The sequence below is a fragment of the Photinus pyralis genome, unplaced genomic scaffold (genome assembly GCF_008802855.1).
Source record: "Photinus pyralis isolate 1611_PpyrPB1 unplaced genomic scaffold, Ppyr1.3 Ppyr1.4_LG9, whole genome shotgun sequence".
Taxonomy (NCBI): domain Eukaryota; kingdom Metazoa; phylum Arthropoda; class Insecta; order Coleoptera; family Lampyridae; genus Photinus; species Photinus pyralis.
The window spans coordinates 18,868,925-18,888,360 of record NW_022170878.1 but is presented as its reverse complement, the minus strand read 5'-3'; the positions used below and the strand labels follow the sequence as shown (position 1 = coordinate 18,888,360).

The following is a 19,436-nucleotide window of genomic DNA, read 5'->3' as shown; positions in this document are numbered from 1 at the left end:
AGTTGACATATGAAGAAAGAAGGGTACAAATAAGGGTTGCGGGAAGGAAAAGAGGAAAGGGGCAAGGGGATATGAGAAACTAATGGTAGAAGATGAAGAATGCAGATGGAGTACCAAAAAAAGGATTAGTGAGAACAGAGAGGAACGGGCGGAGTTTGGAGAGAGAAACTAACCGAAAAAGAAACGATAGAGGGGAAGGGGGTACAGATACAAACAACAGAAGAAAAGAGAAAAGCGAAATAAAGGTGGAGAAGAGCATGATATTATGGAATGTAGGGGGGGGGGGAGCTGGTAAAGACTCTCAAGCCTGAGAGGATATGATGTCGTGGGGATGGTAGGATCATGGATAGCCGAAAAGAATCCGGAGAAAATACAAAACCGGATTCCGGATGAATATATACGGAAGAAGTGGCGAAGAACCAATTTGCGAGGAGAGACAATATAAAAGGACAAGCAAAAGGAGGTATATTAACAAAGGTAATCGAAGGGGATAAAGGAATAGACGAATGAAACAAAAGAAGAAGAAGAAATACAGGTCAGATTAGTTGAAGTTGAGGGAAAGAAAATGAGAGTGATATCCGGATACAACAGAGAAGGAATGAAGAATTTAACAAATAAAGTAGAAAATATGGTAGTATGGTCTAAAACGGACGATAAGATCAAGAGCAGAGAAGGATACAGTTATGGACAAGAGGCATGGTGTAGCTGTACAGGGTGTTTTTTTGGGAGCTTTAGTTAAACGTTTCTGGGAAAGTAAAATACGTAGGTTTTTGAAAATTTGTACTTAGGAGTTACTCTGAAGGCCGAATCTATGTAAAATATTTTCAAAAAGTCCGCACTTCCGGAAACACCGGAAGTAGATAGTAATTCCGTTATTTTAAACGGCAACCCCTATTTTTGATTGCATTTTTGGATTCTACGTGAAATTTCAGTTCTTTTGATACCCATATGTCGATATCTGCCATTTATGGTTTTTAAGTTATTTTGACTTTAAGAAAAAAAATGGCGGATGCAGACGGTACTTTGATAATTGATTACTTGAACAAGGTTATAGTCATGGCAACCCATTTTTATCAGTGCATAGAGAATGAATAGGGCTTTCTTTTAGTGTACTTAAAAAAAAGTTAAGTTGCGTACAACCGCACCTATGGAGATCCAAATTTAAGAAACTGCAAAGTCTATAAACTCAGTTTTTTTTAAATGGAATGACCATGTTCTTAATATTGCATGAGATAGAGAATCGAAATTGACATATTTTGATATTACATGTTCCTATAGCTATCTTTAACAGTTTCTGATTTATTCCCTTTTCATTGAATTGATCTCGGAATTGATGCCATTTTTTTCGCATTTTCTTTTTAGTAGTTGGCCATGATTTTGTAACAATCGAATTTTGAACAAATCAAGGACTAGATTCTTTAATACCATTGATTCTAGTTCTTATCTAAATAATTCATTAATAAATAACTCATTTATTAAGGATATAGGACGGAAAATTTTTGAAAAATCTAAACAGAGTCGTTCAACTGAATTTCTTAAACAACTTATAAGAATGCGATATCTGTTCTAGCAACAATTCCATATCAAAAATGTTTCAACGAAGTTTTTTATATGTTGCATTGAATTTATTTTGTTAATCTTGCATTTGCAATTCAATTCATTTTCTTAAATATTCTCTTGTAGAGCTTTGTATCACTTGTGCTTCAACGGTTTGTAGTGCATTAGGGGTACAAAATTTCCAAAATTCATACAATTTCGTTCCAGTTTTCGAATGAATGTACGGAAAGCACGCGCCGCGATTCTGCCCATTTCACCATAAATAACAATTAAATTCCAAAATAGGTGAAACCACTGCGAGTCATTTTTCGATTTTTGAAAAACTTGTTAACCTATAACAGTGGGTGATGGATTAGTGTCACTAGATTTGTTTAAAATTCAATTGTTATAGAATCATGGCCGACTACTAAAAAGAAAATCCGAAAAAATAGTGTCAATTCAATAAAATGGGAATAAGTCAGAAACTGTTAAAGATAGCTATAGGAACATGTATTGTCAAAATATGCCCATTTCGATTCTCTATCTCATGGAATAGCAAGAATATGCTCATTCCATTTAAAGAAACTGAGTTTTTAGTCTTTGAAGTTTCATAAATTTGGATAGGTATCCATAGAGGCGGTCGTACGCAACTTAACTTTTTTTAAGTGCACTTAAAGAAAGCCATATGCATTCTCTATTCACTGATAAAAATAGATTGCCATGACTACAACCGTTTTCAAGTAATCAATTACCAAGGTACGATCTGCATCCGCCATTTTTTTTTAAAGACAAAATAACTTAAAAACCATAAATGGTACAGATACCTATGGACATATGGGTATCAAAAGAAGTGAAATTTCACGTAGAATCCAAAAATGCAATAAAAAATAGGGGTTGCCATTTAAAATAACGAAGTTACTATCTACTTCCGGTGTTTCCGGAAGTGCGGCCATTTTGAAAATATTTTACATCGATTCGGCCTTCAGAGTAACTCCTAAGTACAAATTTTCAAAAACCTACCTATTTTACTTTCCCAGAAACTTTTAACTAAAGCTCCCAAAAAAACACCCTGTATAGAGAGAGCGAGATTAGAGGAACATAGAAAAGAAATAGGCGGGAATATAGAGGAGTGAAATAATATAAGTATTCAAAGCAATAACATGGAAACAATTAACGGAAAAGGAGGGGAGAACGGAGTCGTGGGACAAAGAGTGTACAAAACAGAGAAATAGGTATAGAGGAAGAACAAATATCAGAAAAGGGAGGGCAACGATCGACTGCATGTACATATTTCACAAATTGATGAAAAAGGAATTGGAAAATAAGGGCGGAAAGGTGTTTTTCATAGACTTAAAGGCAACGTTTGACCGAATGGACAGGGAAAAGGTAGGGAAGATGGTGGAAGATAGCAAAATTGATAAAAAGGACTAAATCAAGGAACCACACGGAGAGACAAGATTGAGGGTAAGATTAGAAGGCATGGAGTTTGAAGCGTTTTGATCATGCAAAGGATTAAGACACGGAAAAAATATTAAGACAGGGCATGGCCAAGGTGGAGGGATAGTAGTGGGATGAAGAAGATATGGTACCTGGCATTCGCGGAGGACGCGGTGATTATGGCAACAGGGGTAGAACAGATGAAGGAAATGATGGGGGTATTGGGCAACGAAAAGAATGTAGCTAAATATAGAAAAGGGAAAGGGAGATACAACGGAAATGGAGAGCGGAAAGAATAGAAGAGGTACCATATGCAATGGGGCAAATGCGCAGATAAGAGAATTAAGGGAATAGGGGTTGGTGGCGATGAGGTAGGAGGTGGGAATTGGAGAGAGGAGATTCAAGAATGTTTTCAGAACAACAACGTACATGTTCGATGCAATGGTGAGAGGGGTGCTCATGTACGCAAGGAAGATGTGGGGGTAGAAGGAATGGGAGGAACTGAAAGAAGTACAAAGAAGATATTATAACTCGGTAGATATTTTTTTATTTTTTTTTGTCCTTACTTAAGGTATTTATTTATTTATTTACGGTTGTTCATTATAACAAAGAGAAAAAAAACACATTAATACATATAAGAAAAATGAAACGTGGAGAGCAGTGCGTAAGTGAGTCAAACAACTATGAGATATATAACTTAAATAGATATAAAAGATAGAAATAATATATGAAAAAAGAATATTGAAAAACTAAATAAAAACTAAATAACTACATAAAACTAACGCAAACGATATACACGGTGGAAATGTAAAACTAACTATTGTTACTCCAAGACATATCTATTTTCTATAAATAATAATTTTTTAAATAAAGATATAGTAGGTAAACCAAAAAAACTGAATTAGGGTTAAATAGAAAGACTATATTAGAGGAGGAAACAAAAATTGAAAATATAAGCTGGGCGGTAAAATTCTGAGAAAACATAGGAGGGCGCCACGATCTCTTTCTTTAAACTGTGTAAACCATAAAACGGTGCTAAAATCAAAGCGTAAACAATATTTTTTATTAAGAGTTAGTATCGACAGTTGATGAAGAAGATTAAATCGAGAAATAAACAAACGAATAAGCTTGATGGCAAACATTTTTTGATTCTCCTACAGATGGCGTTCCACTAACTGTTGATCTCGAGACTAAGGGAGACGGTTGGAGTGGTGTAAGCGTCGAGAAAAGACGAATACATTGATGTGGTGTGGAAAACCAACTTGGGCAGAATTATCAAAGGAATGGAGCCACGCGGAAGAGGTGGTGAAAAATGTGTATTCGAAGTGTTATTTAAAATGCTTATTTTCTATTTTGAATTTTAAATAACTTCGTTTCAATAGAAGATTCGGGAGAGGGAACCCAAACTCAAACTGGTCCAAATGGACGTCCTGTTCGTTGGCAATTGGTGCTGTTCGACTTTACTATATGACCTGAACTTGGAGACAAATTGCTCTTATGGATTCTATTTCACTAAAAAGCTGTAAAGCCGATTCAAAACTTAGCGACCAACTCCCACTGTGTCGGTTCGTAATCTCATTAATAGATACGTAATCAGTACCCTTGAATGGAGAAATCGAAGTTCAAGGGACATAGTGCAGTTTTTCAGTCTGATAATGAAAGTGCTGTACATAGTGTCTTTTCTCCCCTTGCTTAACGTGTGCGGTAGTGCTCGGATATTGGCAGTTATACCAGTACCCTCCTTCAGTCATCAAGTAGTCTTTCACCCCTTATGGAAGGAGCTGTCCTTACGTGGGCACCACGTAACGGTGCTCACAACAAATCCAATCAACGACCCGCTCCTTACAAATTTAACCGAAATCGATTTGAGTTTCTCCTACAAGTTCCTGGAAGAAGAACTCGGTAAAATTATTACTTCAAGTCAGAACCCCATAAAATCGCTTCGTGCGTCGATGGACGCGTTTATTAACGTTGTCGACGCACAACTACGCAGTCCAGAGGTGCAAAAACTTATTCAGGACCCGTTTGAACACTTCGACCTTCTAATCGTTGAGTACTTTCTCGCTGCTCCAGTTTACTTTGCGAGAAAGTTTAAGTGCCCACACATTGGGATACTCTCCGTAGACGCTCCCAATACGATCCAAAAAGCAATTGGTGGTGTAGGTCACCCCATTCTTTATCCACATCAGTTTGCACAACTGTACGGACCCACCAACCTCTTCCAGCGTGTGTACTTGGTCGGATTGGAATTGCTCTATACATTTGGTGTCCATTATTTTGAATCGCAAGAGAATGTTGGAAAAAAATACTTCGAAGATGACACTCCCGTTAGAGCAATCTTTCAGAACGCCAGTCTATTGTTCGTGAACTCAGATCCGATCTTCAGCTATGTGAGACCTCTACTTCCGTCTATTATTCCAATTGGTGGCAACGTGGCTAGACTCCCGGTTAAACCTTTAGAACAAGTGAGTCCCCACTGCACGCGAGCATAATCATATGGAGGCTTACAGAACGTCAAGAGGTACCTGGATGAAGCACGTCAAGGTTTTATCTACTTCAGTTTGGGGTCAAACGTTAAAGGTAAGGATATTCCGGCCGACACCATGAACGTCATACTTGCAACCTTCCTGGAAATTCCCTACAAGATACTCTGGAAGTACGAGCTTAGCGATTTACCGAGCAAGCCCGATAATGTAATGATCTCAAAGTGGGTTTCTCAGATGGAAGTTTTGAGTAAGAAGTTCGCGCGGTACTCGCCACATTTTTTAACTGAGTTATCAGGGCATCCCAATTTGAAGCTCTTTATAACGCACGGCGGAGCGCAGTCCATGGAGGAGACGATTTCGGCCAGAGTTCCCGTCGTCGGGATGCCTTTCTTCGCCGACCAACCCTTTAATGTTAAGAAGATGGTCTCTATGGGTTTCGCGTTGTCGGTGGATTACAGGTCGATGTCGAAAGAGCAATTTAGGGCCGCGATTTTGGAAGTAATCAATAACCAAAGGTATGGCCTTGTTGAATTCTCGATAGATTCGACTCGCGTGGTTTTAGGTATCGAAATCGCATCACGGAGTTAGCCGATTTGGTCGAGGATCAGCCGATGACCGGTTTGGAACGGGCCGTGTGGTGGACTGAGTATGTGATTCGTCACAAGGGTGCCACACACTTTAGGAGTCCGGCTCTCGATATGCCTTTGTACCAGTATTACTTCTGGGATGTCATCGCCGTCTTAGTTTTTATTATTACAGTACTTTTGTGTATAATCGTGGTCGTTTCAAAAATTTGTCTGCGATTTTTAAACAAAGCATTTTTCCGAGTTAAAGTGAAGAAGGGTTAGTGGAAGTGGCCTTTCGGATCCTTTGGAACCATTATAGTTTTACTAACACAATGCGGTATATGAAAGTGTTAATAATTTTGTAAGTGAATTCTTCACTGTTTTTGAAATGCATGAATAAATGGCTAACGACCGCTGCGTCTACGAACCCTATGACTTGGAGTGTCGTATATCGCCCTCAATGACCGAAGGGGTGATGTTGTTGTGTCGCAACTCCTTGTTGTACATACATCTGTAACACAGCATTTCTTTCTTTCTCTCTTGTCTTTCTTGTCTGTCTTGTCTCTCTTGTCTCTCCATGTCCCTATTTGCCTGTCTTTGCCTGTCTTTTGTCTATCGTTTTCCTCTCTTTTGCCTTTCTTTTGCCTCTCTTTTGCCTCTCTTTGCCTCTCTTTGTCTCTCTTTGTCTTTCTTGTCTTCCTTTCTTTGGTTCTTTCTTTTTACTCTTGGCAATTTGGAGATCTTGAGCTCGGCCGATCAGTCTCAGCCATCTGCTAGGGCTAAAGGTGACTTGCCCAAGCGCAAATGGTTTTTTCCATGCCAATCAGTGCTGTAGGGGTGGGTGGGGGAGGGAAACTCCGAAGGGTGTATAATATCATTTTCTTTTTCTTTTCCCGCTTTATGAAGATAAGAAGATCAAAAAAGGGAAAGAGACAAAAAAGAAGGGAGATACTGCTATGGACAGCAGACAATACGGAGTTGTGCGTGGAATGAAACTAGAGGAAGAAAAAAAGAAATAGGAGGGTGGATAGTTAGAGGAGGAGTGGAATAACATATAGGAGAGTATTAAAAAAAGCTATAACATGGAAACAAGTAAGAGATGTAGGGCAAAGAGAGAAACAGATACAGAAAAATAATAGAGAACGAAAGAAGTGGAGAAATAGAAGAGAAAGAGTTGAGAGAACAGGAAATGTAAAGAACAAAAGATAGTAATAAGTATAGAATGAATACAAAGAGCAAATCAGGGAAATAAAAACAGAGGTCTTTGAAAGGTTATAAACAGAGGAAAATGAGATTAATTAATTAATTAAAATGATTAAATTGTATCTTATATTTTGACGTATTTCCGGTATTTGTCGATGACGCGAAAGATTGTTTGGAAAAGGACGCCACACTTTTAGGTAGGTCTTGGAAAATTAAACAAATGAAACACGACGCATTATAAAATAATAACAGCCATAATTTGTAAATTATTCTGCTGTGTTTACATTCAGAAAGTGCAGTTTTTTGAATTTGCACACTTTTCTAAAATGCCGATTTCTAACCCAGAAGCATTTAATATGCTGGCGGCGATGGTTCGTGGTCGATTCGGATAACGCAAATAGAAGATGCGGGTCGCATGTTGAAAATACTCAAAATATAGCGCCAGCATATTAAATTATGCTTTTTGGTTAGAAATCGGCATATTAAAAAAGATTACAAATTCAAAAAACTGCACTTTCTGAATGTAAACACAGCAGAATAATTTACAAATTACGGCTGTTATTATTTTATAATGCATCGTATTTCATTTGTTTAATTTTCCAAGGCTTACCTAAAAGTGTGGGGTGATTTTCTTTCGCGCCATCGACAAATAGGTACCGGAAATATGTAAAAAGTAAATTTAAGATACAATTTAAGCATTTTTATTAATTAATTAATTAATCTCATTTTCCCAATATTTGAGGTTAGGAATTTGAAAAACGGTTTTCACTGACCTCTTTGGATGTTATTTGGCTACTTTTTCATAAGGAAAAAGTCATATCATTCCATTTGATTTTTTTGATTTTTTTAAGATTTTGGGTCATAGTGTCAAAACTGTCCCTCTGGCGAGAAAGGATTCGACTAAATTAACTATATTTTGGTTGATTCTCATTGCCCAAGGGATTCTCTTTTCAACCATACACAATTTGTTAAAATCGGTCAAACCGTTAAGAAGTTAAGGAAGGTTATTGCAAAAACAATTGAACGCCGCACGCCATCTTTGTTTTTGAAATAACTGAGTTCTTGTTTTTACGAAAATGATAGATAAACTGCTCCTCTTTAAAAATGTGAAAAAAAAATGCGAAATTTAAAGAAAATGCAATTTTAAAATTTAAGATGGCAGTTACGCCCTCTGTTGGTCATTTTTAGAACTTGAAAATATTTTACAGCGATTCTTCATGATCGATTTACCCAAAAATTTTTTACCCCTAAGTCATACGACGACCGGTTCTCGAGATAGGGCCGAGGAACAGTCTTATTGGGTCACCCGGTACTACAAGGAGAGCAGGAGATGATGTTATGGATGAGGTAGGAAGAAATAAAATTGAAGAAGAGAGATAACAAGAGGAGATGGAACAGCAATTGGGTGATGAGGCTTGGATTTTCACCACATATAGGGTTAATGAATGTATTATAAGGCGAGTATACAAGGTTTGGAAATGAGGGGGTTTCCGTGAAGAATGGAAGGAAGAGGTAAATAAGCTAATATTCAAAAGGGGATGGCTACGACGACGTATAGAATCTATGTAATGATACTGAACGAAAGACTAGAAAGAGAAATGGACGAAAGGAGGTTGGAGGAAACGCAAATGGACTTGAGAAAAGAGGAGGGGGGGGGGGCGATAGACTGCATTACACAGATTGGTAGAAAATGAATTGGGAAAAAAAGGGCGGAAACGTGTTCGCGTTTTTCATGGTCTTAAAGACAGCGTTTGACGGAGTGGAAAGGAAAGAAGTGAAGATGATGGACAAAATCAAAGAACTGTTATAGAGAGACAAGAATGAGGGTAAGAATAGAAGGAAAGGAGAGAAGAAGATGGTAGGGAAAACACAAATGGGATTCAGAGAAGGGAAGGGAACGGTCTACTGTACTCGTATAGCTATTATACTACACAGATTGGTGGAAGAAGAATTAGAAAAAAAAGGCATAAAGGTGATCGCGTTTTTCATGAAAAGACAAGACGTTAAAGGGAAAAATCAAGGAATTATATGGAAAGACTAGATTACGGGTAAGAATAGAAGGGAAGGAGCGTCTTGGACATGTAAAAGACCAAGACAGGGATGCCCATAGTAAGAATAANAGGGCCGAATGCACAAAAGTTAATCAAAGCTTAACGGCGCTGTTAACTCATTTGTTTCGATTAAAAAATGACATTTGCTTTGATTAAATTAGTTAATTTAACGGAACTGTTAAACATCGATTAAGCTAAAATTCCTATGCACAAAAAAGAATTAGCATTAACGACGCCGTCAAGTCGGCTTTAATCACGGCAAAATTTAACCGGTGCTCATTGACTGATTAAACTGACAGTTCGTTGATAATGTTCAATTTGATCTTGTGGAACGTATTTTTATAGAATAATTTGACCTATTCTAATAGTTATTCGAGATGTTCCTTATTGTTAATTAGTGTTAAAGTTCTCAGTTTGTGTTCAGTTCATTTTTTAATAGGTACTTACTTTTTCATAAATAAATTTGGAAATAATATGTAAGTGAAAAATTACTTTTTACTTATAAATAACATAATTCCTTACTGTTTATTTAGCCATTTTCATGTTGGACATTTCACTCTCCTCTTTTTCTTCGTCCTCCGATGAAGAGGAAGCCCCCGCCAGGAGAATAAGATTTATAAGGGATAGAAACAATCCTTTTCAAATATACGATGATATCGATTTCAAAATGAGGTACAGGTTTTCGAAGCCAATAGTACAAAATTTGCTTCATATGTTTGGACATTTAATAGAACCGAAAACCAAGAGGAACAAAAGTATTGATGGCCTAACCCAGCTTCTAATAACTCTTCGGTTCTATGCAACTGGAACATATCAAAGAGTTATTGGAGATCATATCAACGTAAATCAGAGTACTGCCTGTCGTGTGATAAATAGAGTCACCAGACATCTTGCTCGTCAAAGGCCAAATTTTATAAACATGCCCAAGAACCAAGACGACATTTTACAAGTCTGTAGAGGCTTTTACAGAATCAGAGGGTTTCCTAAAGTGATTGGAGCTATAGATTGCACACACATCAAGATACAGTCTCCTGGTGGAAATAATGCTGAGCTATATAGAAATAGAAAAGGCTTCTTTTCTATTAATGTGCAAGCCATATGTGATGCCACATTAAAAATCAGGCACATAATAAGTAGATGGCCAGGATCTGTTCATGACAGTACTATTTTCAATGATAGTCCATTAATCCCGGAATTTGAAGCTGACCAATACGGAGCAGGAACTTATTTATTGGGGGACTCTGGATATGCTTGTAAGAAATATCTCTTAACCCCTTTCTTGAATCCCCGAACGCCCGCAGAAGAACGATACAACAGGTCACATGTGGCAACAAGGAATACGATCGAAAGAACATTCGGTGTGTTAAAAAGAAGGTTTCCTTGTCTCTTTTTAGGCTTGAGAAATACTGTTCACGTATGTTTGATGATAATAGTTGCATGCGCGGTCTTACACAATATTGCCATTGATTCAAATGACCATTTAAACGAATTTTTTGAAGATCAAGGCAGAGCTGAAGACATACCGATCGCAGAAGGTTACCGGAATGAAAATACATCCATTAGAACTGCTCTAGTTAATACTACTTTCAGTTAATAAATTTGTTCTGTCCGTTTATTTGTTCATTTACTTCCTTAAAAAAGGAACACAGAAGTTAAACAGCTGAATCCAGCACCTAACTGCGAAGTCATCTTAAACTTCAGCGAAATACTTTTTTGCTGATTTTCGACTTCGTCAGGTATATAGGTACTGACATTAATAGGAGGCAATCCCAAAAGAGCTTGCAGAAAAATAACATTTTATTATGTGGTTTTGTTTATGAATATTTCAATTCTTTCGTTTAACTATGCACCTTTTCTTTTGTAATTCTTAAAGTGTTTCGACCCTGCATTCTCAGCAAGTGTGTTTCTTCAAAGACTTTATTTAACTATGAGTAGGTACCTAAGTACATTTTTAGTAACGACGATGCCATCAGACAGATCAGAGTTATTATATTTACGGGGATTAGCATGACCATGACCAACCAATGTATAAAAATACAGTCAATATTATCAACACCATTTTATTTGAATAGAAAATATGTTCATTTACTTAATTGATTCATGAAAATGCGTTTTTTAAAATTTTTCTCCATTAGGAGAGTGCTGTATTCCAGCCTAGCATTCTTCAACTTTTGAAGGTAGTAATTTTTTTTAATTTGTTGAATGGACATCTTAGTTTTAGGTCGCCGTTTTGCAGCAATTATTCCACCTTTTGGCGCAGGTTGGCGATCAGCTATGGAAGAAAAGGAACAGGATGGTATACTTTGGTCCACCACTTCAGGGATGATTGCTGGGGGAGAAGGTTCTAATAGCAATATTGCCTCGTCATCTTTAAAACAATGTTTTTATTAAGTAAATGCAAACTTTGATTTGTACCGTGATAAGAGCTGGCACTATCAAATGGATTTGGTAAAGGCTTTACCGTATCACCCATTATCGATAGCACCAGACTCATTGAGTCGTTGGTGGTGCTTTCGCAGCTTCCTCCTCCAGTTTTCTTTCTTCCTTCCTTGGAAATAAGAATAAAACAGACAATTAAAAATGACGGAATCCTTTCATGATTAAATTACCTTTTCACATTTTGCGGCATATAAAGCTTCTTCTGGAAGCTTTTCTATATCGTCTTGTGACATTTCTCCATCGAAAGCTTTTTTTAATTGCTCTCGGTACCTTTCTTTCTAGAATCGTACCGATAATAGCTATGTTTATAAACACAAACGACGTATATTACTTACATTACTCGATGCCTCCGCTTTTCTCGCATTCCGCTTTATGTTATCATAAAAATGCTTTAATTGCTTGGTGGTTCTTTTGCTGATACATTCGGAGTTAAAATCTTCTGTAACGCACTTCCAAGCTTGCTGTTTCTGCAGAAGGATCTGGGCGCTCGTCACTCTCGATTCTAGTATATGTTTCTTACTAAATTGGAAAAACATGAGTATTCGGAGAAACTTTATCATTGTAATTATTGTGGCAGCTAAAATGATACCTATAACAACTCAAAATTCAACCGGAACTTTTATCGAATTCAGGACAATCACTAAGTTACTACGAGTATAATAACAATGTAAATTTGCTTACGATTCAATTATTTGGAGTAAATGTTCTCTTTCCACTTCGGTAAAGTTTTTTCCCCGTATCTTCTTTTCCATTATTAACCCAATAATATAAATTGATTATTAGATGACAGATAACAAAAAAGAAAAGCGTTCCACTAAAGTAGGCTTTGTAAAAAAAATCACACATTTCCATAAAAGTACAACGTTGCCGGCGCCAATTCTTACTAAATATTTAATCAATGCTTAATCACCTTGGTTAGTTAATCAAGGAGTGTTTTTGTTTTGTGCATACCAATCTAATTTAATCAAAGGTTTAATTTAATCATACCGATTAACTAACGGCCTGATTATTTATTGTTTGTGCATTCGGCCCTTAGTCATATAATACGCAATGCCAAAAGTTGAGTCGAATCGATTCAAAATTGACAGTGCCCTTTTCGCTTCTCGACCATTTATAAACCGAATTGCAAACGTTTTTATTTATAAAAGTATTTAAATGAAATTTCATACATAGGCATCTGGAACAAAAGAAAATCTAACGTTAGTTTCAAAATTTAGGTTTGCGCATGCGCAGTTCCAACTTTCTTATTTAGAAAAGCATTGAAATGAAATTCTTCTTATAAACAGAAAATGAAGTAGCACATCAAAAATGGATTGCACATGTGCAACGCTATCTTTCATATTTGTGGCGGGATTTTTACGATTTTAACAGAAACTGCATCTTACAAATGGGAAATGAATGCAAGTGTACCTACATGCGCTTTTTGTAAATCGTTTACGATTACTTTTTTAACTTGTTGCATTGCAGGGGTCTCAAAGTGAAGACGGAAATCTTTACGGGCGGTACAGACAGTCGCTATTTGAGACAGGTTGGAATTCCGGCCTTGGGATTTTCGCCAATGAATAACACTCCAATTTTGCTACACGATCACAATGAGTACCTCAACCAAAATGTTTTCCTTCGCGGTATCGAGATCTACTGTCAGATTATACAGGCCGTTTCGAACGTTCCAGATATTACGGGATGAGCTGTTTAATGTATAAGTAAATGTAATGCTCCCTATAAAGAATTAAAAAACCCATTGTCTCCTTGAAGGCTAAGATTCGTGTATAGGTAAATGATTTACAAATACCACGAAGAAAGTAGGCCTGGCGCTGAACGCTCAATTTAATTTTGACTATCTACGTTAATACTAGATTTTTCCTACAAAATGTATCCACGGCTAGCTCAACAAATTGCCAACAAGTTGCGACTTGGATTGTGTGAGACGTAGCCAGAGCCGGATCTACATATTTTGTGCCTATGCCCCCCCCCCCCCAATCAATTACAATCATTTTGACCCCCAACCAAAATTATCTTTTACTCTTTACACTTTTACAGAAAAGTGTTAATACGATTTTCTTTCTCCTAATTTGCTCAGATTAATTTAATTAATAGTAAAAACATTTTTGATATTAATTATGAATTCAGAAGTGGTTTTCCAAAAGAATAAAAGACTAATTTCAAGCAAGTATTTCGGGTGGAATATAATGGTAGTGAATCACTATTTTAAATAGTTCTACATTTTCGCAAAAATCGCCGTTTTTTATTAGGTTGGATGTATGATTGAAAAAGTGTAGTGTGTGTTTGATCGTTGGTAACCGCCGTTTGCCGCCGTGGGCGTAGAGGGGCGGGTCTACAGGAGAGCTCTAGCTATTGGTGTACAAAAAATGCGAGTCATTTTCGTTGTGAGAAGGGCGAGTCCGAGCTATGCCGAGCGAGCCAAATAGTATGCACTTCGCATTTTGTAACCGGAGTCGTTAATCAACCACGAAATTCGGGTGGTCGGTTGATTTGAAAAGTCAAAGTCTCTTGGTTGCCCAGAGATCGAGATCTCGGCGGAACAGACAAACAGACACACAACGGAAAATCGAGCACATAAGCGTTACCTCAACTTCATTGTGTTACGCTAAAAAATATCTTAAACCTATTTCGGGTGGAGATCGTCGTTTTTTATTACGTTGGATGTATGATTGAAAAAGTGTAGTGTGTGTTTGGCCGTTTGTAAACGTCGTTTGCCACCTTAGACGTAGAGAGGGGAGTCTAAGGGAGGGCCCGAGCTATGCCGAACTCGCCTTCGGCTCGCTCGGCATTGGTGTGCGTAAAAGTGTAAATGCGTGTTTGGCCGTTGGTAAACGTCGTTTCCCACCGTGGACGTAGAGAGGGGAGTTTAAGGGAGAGCCCGAGCTGTGCCGAACTCGCCTTCGGCTCGCTCGGCATTGGTGTACAAAAAAAGTGTAGTGTGTATTTGGCCGTTGGTAAACGTCGTTTGGCACCGTGATTGTAGAGAGGCGAATCTAAGGGAGGATCCGAGCTATGTCGAACACGCCTTCGGCTCGCTCGGCATTGGTGTGCAAAAAAAGTGTAGTGTGTATTTGGCCGTTGGTAAACGTCGTTTGGCACCGTGATTGTAGAGAGGCGAATCTAAGGGAGGATCCGAGCTATGTCGAACACGCCTTCGGCTCGCTCGGCATTGGTGTGCAAAAAAGGGATGTTTTGTTTTAGGTATACTTTATGCATATATGAAGCGCAACTCTACGTATTACCGAAAGAATTGGCGTTAAACCACGACAATATACTTAGGTCGTATGTTGCTATATACTTGGCGGTAAAAAGCATCCTCGAGAATTTTTACCAACCGCCAAGCTCAAGTTAATGCTTTAAAAAGACAATTTCGACAACTACTGGCGTTACATTTTTCATATTTGTATTAATTTTTGTCAAAATAAAGTCCCGGCCTATGACACCCCTTTGTTTATCTTGAAATGGACTCGTCCATCAGTTTGACGTTTAGTTTTTTAAAATGGCGGGCAATTCTTATTTTAAGGAAATTAAGGATAATAAGCCTTTTCGTGGCAACAAAAGCCTTCCAACACATGTGGATGGAAATTTTAGAAAATTTTAAGACCCCCCACGAACGTGTCCGCGCCCTATTTAACTCAAAATCGACAAAAAAAGTCATCTGTGCATGATTTAAGGGTTTTTTTGCAAATTTAAGGGTGAAGGAGAAAATTTTGACAGTATGAATATCAACTCAACTTTTCACAGACTACTTGATTCCGTCGAGAAACTTGAGCAACCTCAAAAAAGGCCGTGACCTTCAGTTGCGTCAGTACCATTACATTTATATTGAATAGCGTATTCTAAGTTTAAATTATTTTACAGTTTAAACAATGAAATCCAATATACAAAGATGTAACCACTGAATCGTGTTTCAGAAAATTCAGAGAATCTAACGGTTACGTGATGTTATCAAGCCCCCCAGGTACGATCATGAAATTGATAAAAATGGGTTAGAGAGCACCTTAATTAAGCGTTTTCAACAACAAAAATTTGCGGGAGAAGCCCCAAATTTTTCACAATATTAATACAAAGGTAAGGGTGTGCGTAACATTCCAACTTCAATTATTTTTCCACGATAGTACTGTACAATTATTACCCAAATTTGTTTTTTTGCGGCTCCTAAAAATTTGCCGCAATGGGCCCGGGCCCACGTGGCCCCATGGTAAATCCGGCCCTGGCACGTAAACTGAAAAACAGAGGAATCTGGGAAAATGTGGAAGAATTTGAAGTAGCTAACGAATTGGAAAAACGGGAATATTCGAAATGGGTGGCGTACGAGTTACGACAATAATTAATACAAAAATCAGCGATCGTGTCCTTCTGGTTCAGGTTTAAATTTATTCATATAAGATTGTTGAGCAATGTACCTAAAGCTAAATTCGCTCAAAGGATTAGAAAATCTCATTGATTAATAGGAAACTTCGTTTCGCGTTTAATGCAAAAACAATTAAGAGTCCTGTTCGGTTGCAAGTTCCAAATTAGTGAAAGAAAAATTGCCATCTACAAGGAGATATGTATAAATTCTCTTGTAGCTTCTTTTCACTTTTTCCAGTTGGAAAATTTGCAAGCCAAAACTGTACCTATGCGGGGGACTCTCAATAAGAGAATGCTCATGCAAATAGTGTTGCAGATTTAACTGAAGTTTACCCAAAGAAGCTTGTGCCATAAAAGTCAGTACCTGCATTATTTTCTTAAATTCGGAAAAAAAACGTCCCCAATTTCTCGTGTATAAATTTAGTCGAGAAAATGATATAAACAGCAAAAACAGTTCTAATGAAGCTCGTTTGTCTAACATCAAACTTACCCATCTGTTTAACATAAACATGAAATTTACCCCCAGAATAAAAATTAGAGACGAACTAAATAATTTTTCAACAATCAACAATCGAATCCGCCATTCACTTTTGACACGAGCATTGACTTGCAAAATCTAGCCCTCTGGTGGCGGTCCTTCGTATCCGGCAATAATTCTTTATTCCTACGCGAACTCGAGGGTTGTAAGGGGTGGAGCGTCGAATCGTCTACACCCCGAACGTTCGCGTGGGTTCTATTGTAAAAAATTAAGAAAAATCCAATGCTTATATGAGATATTCTGTCTTTTTAAAGGTTTTTTTTTGTACGGTTTCTTGCAGGTCGCGTTACAATTTTAACTTGCAGCTTTTGTGAATCTTTGTGAAGTTATAGCGAAATGCGGATTAGTTCCGGCGTCAGATTTAGGTGCATGAAGAGAAATGCTTTCTAGGACGCTGGCAGCAACATATTTTTGCCTACCTACTTTATTCCTTCACTGCTGACTTGACTTGACTGCTTTCTCTTTTTTCCTATACTTAGAGGTACAAGACGCACCTCAGAAAACTCAATTTTCCAATTTTCTAATTTAAAGTATGCCAGAGGGGGCAACGCCAACGTCTCGAAACAAATTAAAGTCTCAAGTCCCAACGTATCTACAAAGTCCATAGACCAGCTAAGCGAATTACCAAATTAACCAACTTCAATTTCAAAAAAGCAGATTTTGTTAAAATGTACGTCCTTTTTCGCGATATCAATTGGAAGGAGTCTCTTATCCTGAAGAATTTCAAATCGGTAGATGATGCAGTAACTAGCTTTAATCAAACGGTAATGAACATTTTCGATGAATGTGTCCCCAAAGTTACAATTAGGAGTGCCAATAAGTACCTATCCTAGCTGGTTTAATATTGACATTATTAAGAAAATCAAACAGAAAAATAAGTTTCGGTTACAGGGCCCATCGGAAGACTTCATTGAAGCCAGAAAAGAACTCAAAAGAATGATCCACATTGCTCATAAGAGGTACATTAATCAAATTAAAATGGATCTGCGGAAGAATTCCAATAAATTCTGGAACTACATCAAGTCGTTGAGGAAGAATAGTCAACTACCTGGAGTTTTTGAGTACAAAGACACCTCGTTAACGAACGCCAGAAGCATTGCGGACGCCTTTGCATCCTTCTTCGAGTCAGTCTACACTATGGAGAGGAACGATGACCCGGAAGATGACGTGGAATCGGACCTGGTGCTATCCAAATTGCACTTGACTCAGTTACATGAATCCGAGATACTGGAAGCAATTAAAAAATTGAAACCGAGGCCGGCTATAGGCGAAGATGGAATCCCACCCTACATCGTGAAAGGATGTGCATCTTTATTGGTAACCCCCTTACAACATCTATTTAATTTTGCTTTGCAAACATGTACATTCCCTGAAGCTTGGAAATGCACCAGAATAACACCAATTCACAAAAGTGGAAGCCGAAAATTAGTTGAGAATTATCGCCCAATTGCAATTATACCAGCAATAGCGAAAATTTTCGAAAGAGTGATCTATACTAGACTTTATTCCCATCTCAACAGTATAATTGCAGATCAACAGCACGGTTTCACGCGGAACAGATCAACGATTACAAATTTAATGCAGTTTACGCATTTCTCAGCAGGAGCCTTGGATGAGAGAGCCCAGGTGGACTGTGTTTATACAGACTTTGCGAAGGCATTTGATACAGTATCCCATCAAGTCTTGCTCCGTAAACTTGTTTTAAATTGCGTAAGTAATCCGACCGTCAAATTCTTAAAATCATATTTATCTCTCCGTAAAACAAGAGTGAAATTCAATGGTGTGTATTCAGCCGAATTTTATCCCTCATCAGGCGTTCCCCAGGGAACACTTCTTGGTCCTTTTCTGTTTCTCTTATACATAAATGATTTACCGCGAGTGATAAAAAAACTCGAAAGCACTACTATTTGCGGACGACCTAAAACTTTTTAATAAAGTCCAATCCCCAAGTGACTGTTTAAATATTCAAGAGGACATTAACTCAGTAATTAAGTGGTGTATCAAAAATAAACTAAAACTAAATATCAATAAGTGTAAAGTCCTTACTTTTACTAGATCGAAAAATTCCTTACTTTTTGACTATAAGATGAATGGAAAGGTCTTACTACGAGTCACCTCCGTTAAGGACCTGGGCGTGTTTTTCAATACCAACCTTAACTTTAACTTGCACATTGAATACCTAACAAATGAGTGTTACAAACTTCTTGGTTTCGTTATCAGAAATACACTCAATTTCACGAATATACAGACAATGATAACCTTATATAATGCGTTTATTAGATCCAAGCTTGAGTATGCTGCATGTATCTGGTCTCCTCAAACTCTCAAATACTCAGACATGATCGAAAAAGTGCAGAAAAAGTTCATCCGAGTAATGTTTTTTTATGTCAACCCAAAATTATCCACATTTGATCTCTTACGGTACCCAGCTTAATTACTTAAATAGTACTTTCGGCTTAGATATAACGAGGTTAGAAACCCGACGGTACATTGCTTCCACAATTTTTGTCTTCAAAATTTTACACAACTTGTTATACTCTTCCGAATTACTTCAAGAAATTAAGCTTAAGGTACCATTTGTTAAGCTAAGGCAAAATAATACTATTTTTGTAGTTAACAACACAACTTCCCCACTTATTAAGATCTTGATCGCTTTAAATAAGTTATCCTCAGTTAATGATATCGACTTTTTTCACGATCCCCTAAATTCAATAATAAATAAAATTAGACCCTAGTCCTAATATTTGTTCAGAGCCCCAGTGCCATGTAATTGGAATTTTTATTCTGTATGGTTTCTGGTTAAATAAATAAATAAATAAATAAA

General features: G+C 37.4%; 3 protein-coding genes across 6 annotated transcripts; 2 read left to right on the top strand and 1 right to left on the bottom strand.

Moving 5' to 3' along the window:
• The first annotated feature begins 4,605 nt into the window (after positions 1 to 4,605).
• Positions 4,606 to 6,431, top strand: LOC116180810 (UDP-glucuronosyltransferase 2C1-like). The gene is made up of 4 exons (XM_031500940.1): positions 4,606 to 5,438; positions 5,484 to 5,706; positions 5,755 to 5,974; positions 6,022 to 6,431. Exons 1-4 carry the CDS (start codon positions 4,629 to 4,631, stop codon positions 6,305 to 6,307), a joined length of 1,539 nt encoding a protein of 512 aa, XP_031356800.1. The 5' UTR covers positions 4,606 to 4,628; the 3' UTR covers positions 6,308 to 6,431.
• A 2,925-nt stretch (positions 6,432 to 9,356) lies between these two features.
• LOC116181201 (putative nuclease HARBI1) lies at positions 9,357 to 11,702 on the top strand. Of its 2 annotated transcripts, none has more exons than XR_004147213.1 (2): positions 9,357 to 11,456; positions 11,501 to 11,702. XR_004147213.1 is itself a non-coding variant. In XM_031501496.1 (2 exons), the coding sequence occupies exon 2, from the start codon at positions 9,821 to 9,823 to the stop codon at positions 10,871 to 10,873; it is 1,053 nt and encodes a 350-aa protein (XP_031357356.1). In that variant the 5' UTR covers positions 9,722 to 9,755; positions 9,813 to 9,820; the 3' UTR covers positions 10,874 to 11,702. The 2 variants fall into 2 exon arrangements, 1 of the variants encoding a protein (XP_031357356.1); XM_031501496.1 differs by having other exon boundaries at positions 9,722 to 9,755; positions 9,813 to 11,702.
• On the bottom strand, positions 11,324 to 12,749 carry LOC116181202 (myb/SANT-like DNA-binding domain-containing protein 3; the record flags this gene model as incomplete). 3 transcript variants are annotated; one of them, XM_031501498.1, is given in 5 exon segments in its annotated part: positions 11,324 to 11,647; positions 11,695 to 11,827; positions 11,889 to 11,996; positions 12,054 to 12,307; positions 12,400 to 12,749. In XM_031501498.1, coding segments are annotated over 4 exon segments (753 nt in total). In that variant the 3' UTR covers positions 11,324 to 11,360.
• Between the last annotated feature and the right edge of the window lie 6,687 nt (positions 12,750 to 19,436).

What these genes read in the sequence shown, in the direction of transcription:
- LOC116181201 (XM_031501496.1), top strand. Translation starts at nt 9,821, where the DNA reads ATGTTGGACATTTCACTCTCCTCTTTTTCTTCGTCCTCCGATGAAGAG.
- LOC116180810 (XM_031500940.1), top strand. Translation starts at nt 4,629, where the DNA reads ATGAAAGTGCTGTACATAGTGTCTTTTCTCCCCTTGCTTAACGTGTGC. An exon ending in CGGTTAAACCTTTAGAACAA is followed by an intron (nt 5,439 to 5,483) that starts GTGAGTCCCCAC and finishes GGAGGCTTACAG; the next exon opens with AACGTCAAGAGGTACCTGGA. An exon ending in TTCTCAGATGGAAGTTTTGA is followed by an intron (nt 5,707 to 5,754) that starts GTAAGAAGTTCG and finishes CTGAGTTATCAG; the next exon opens with GGCATCCCAATTTGAAGCTC.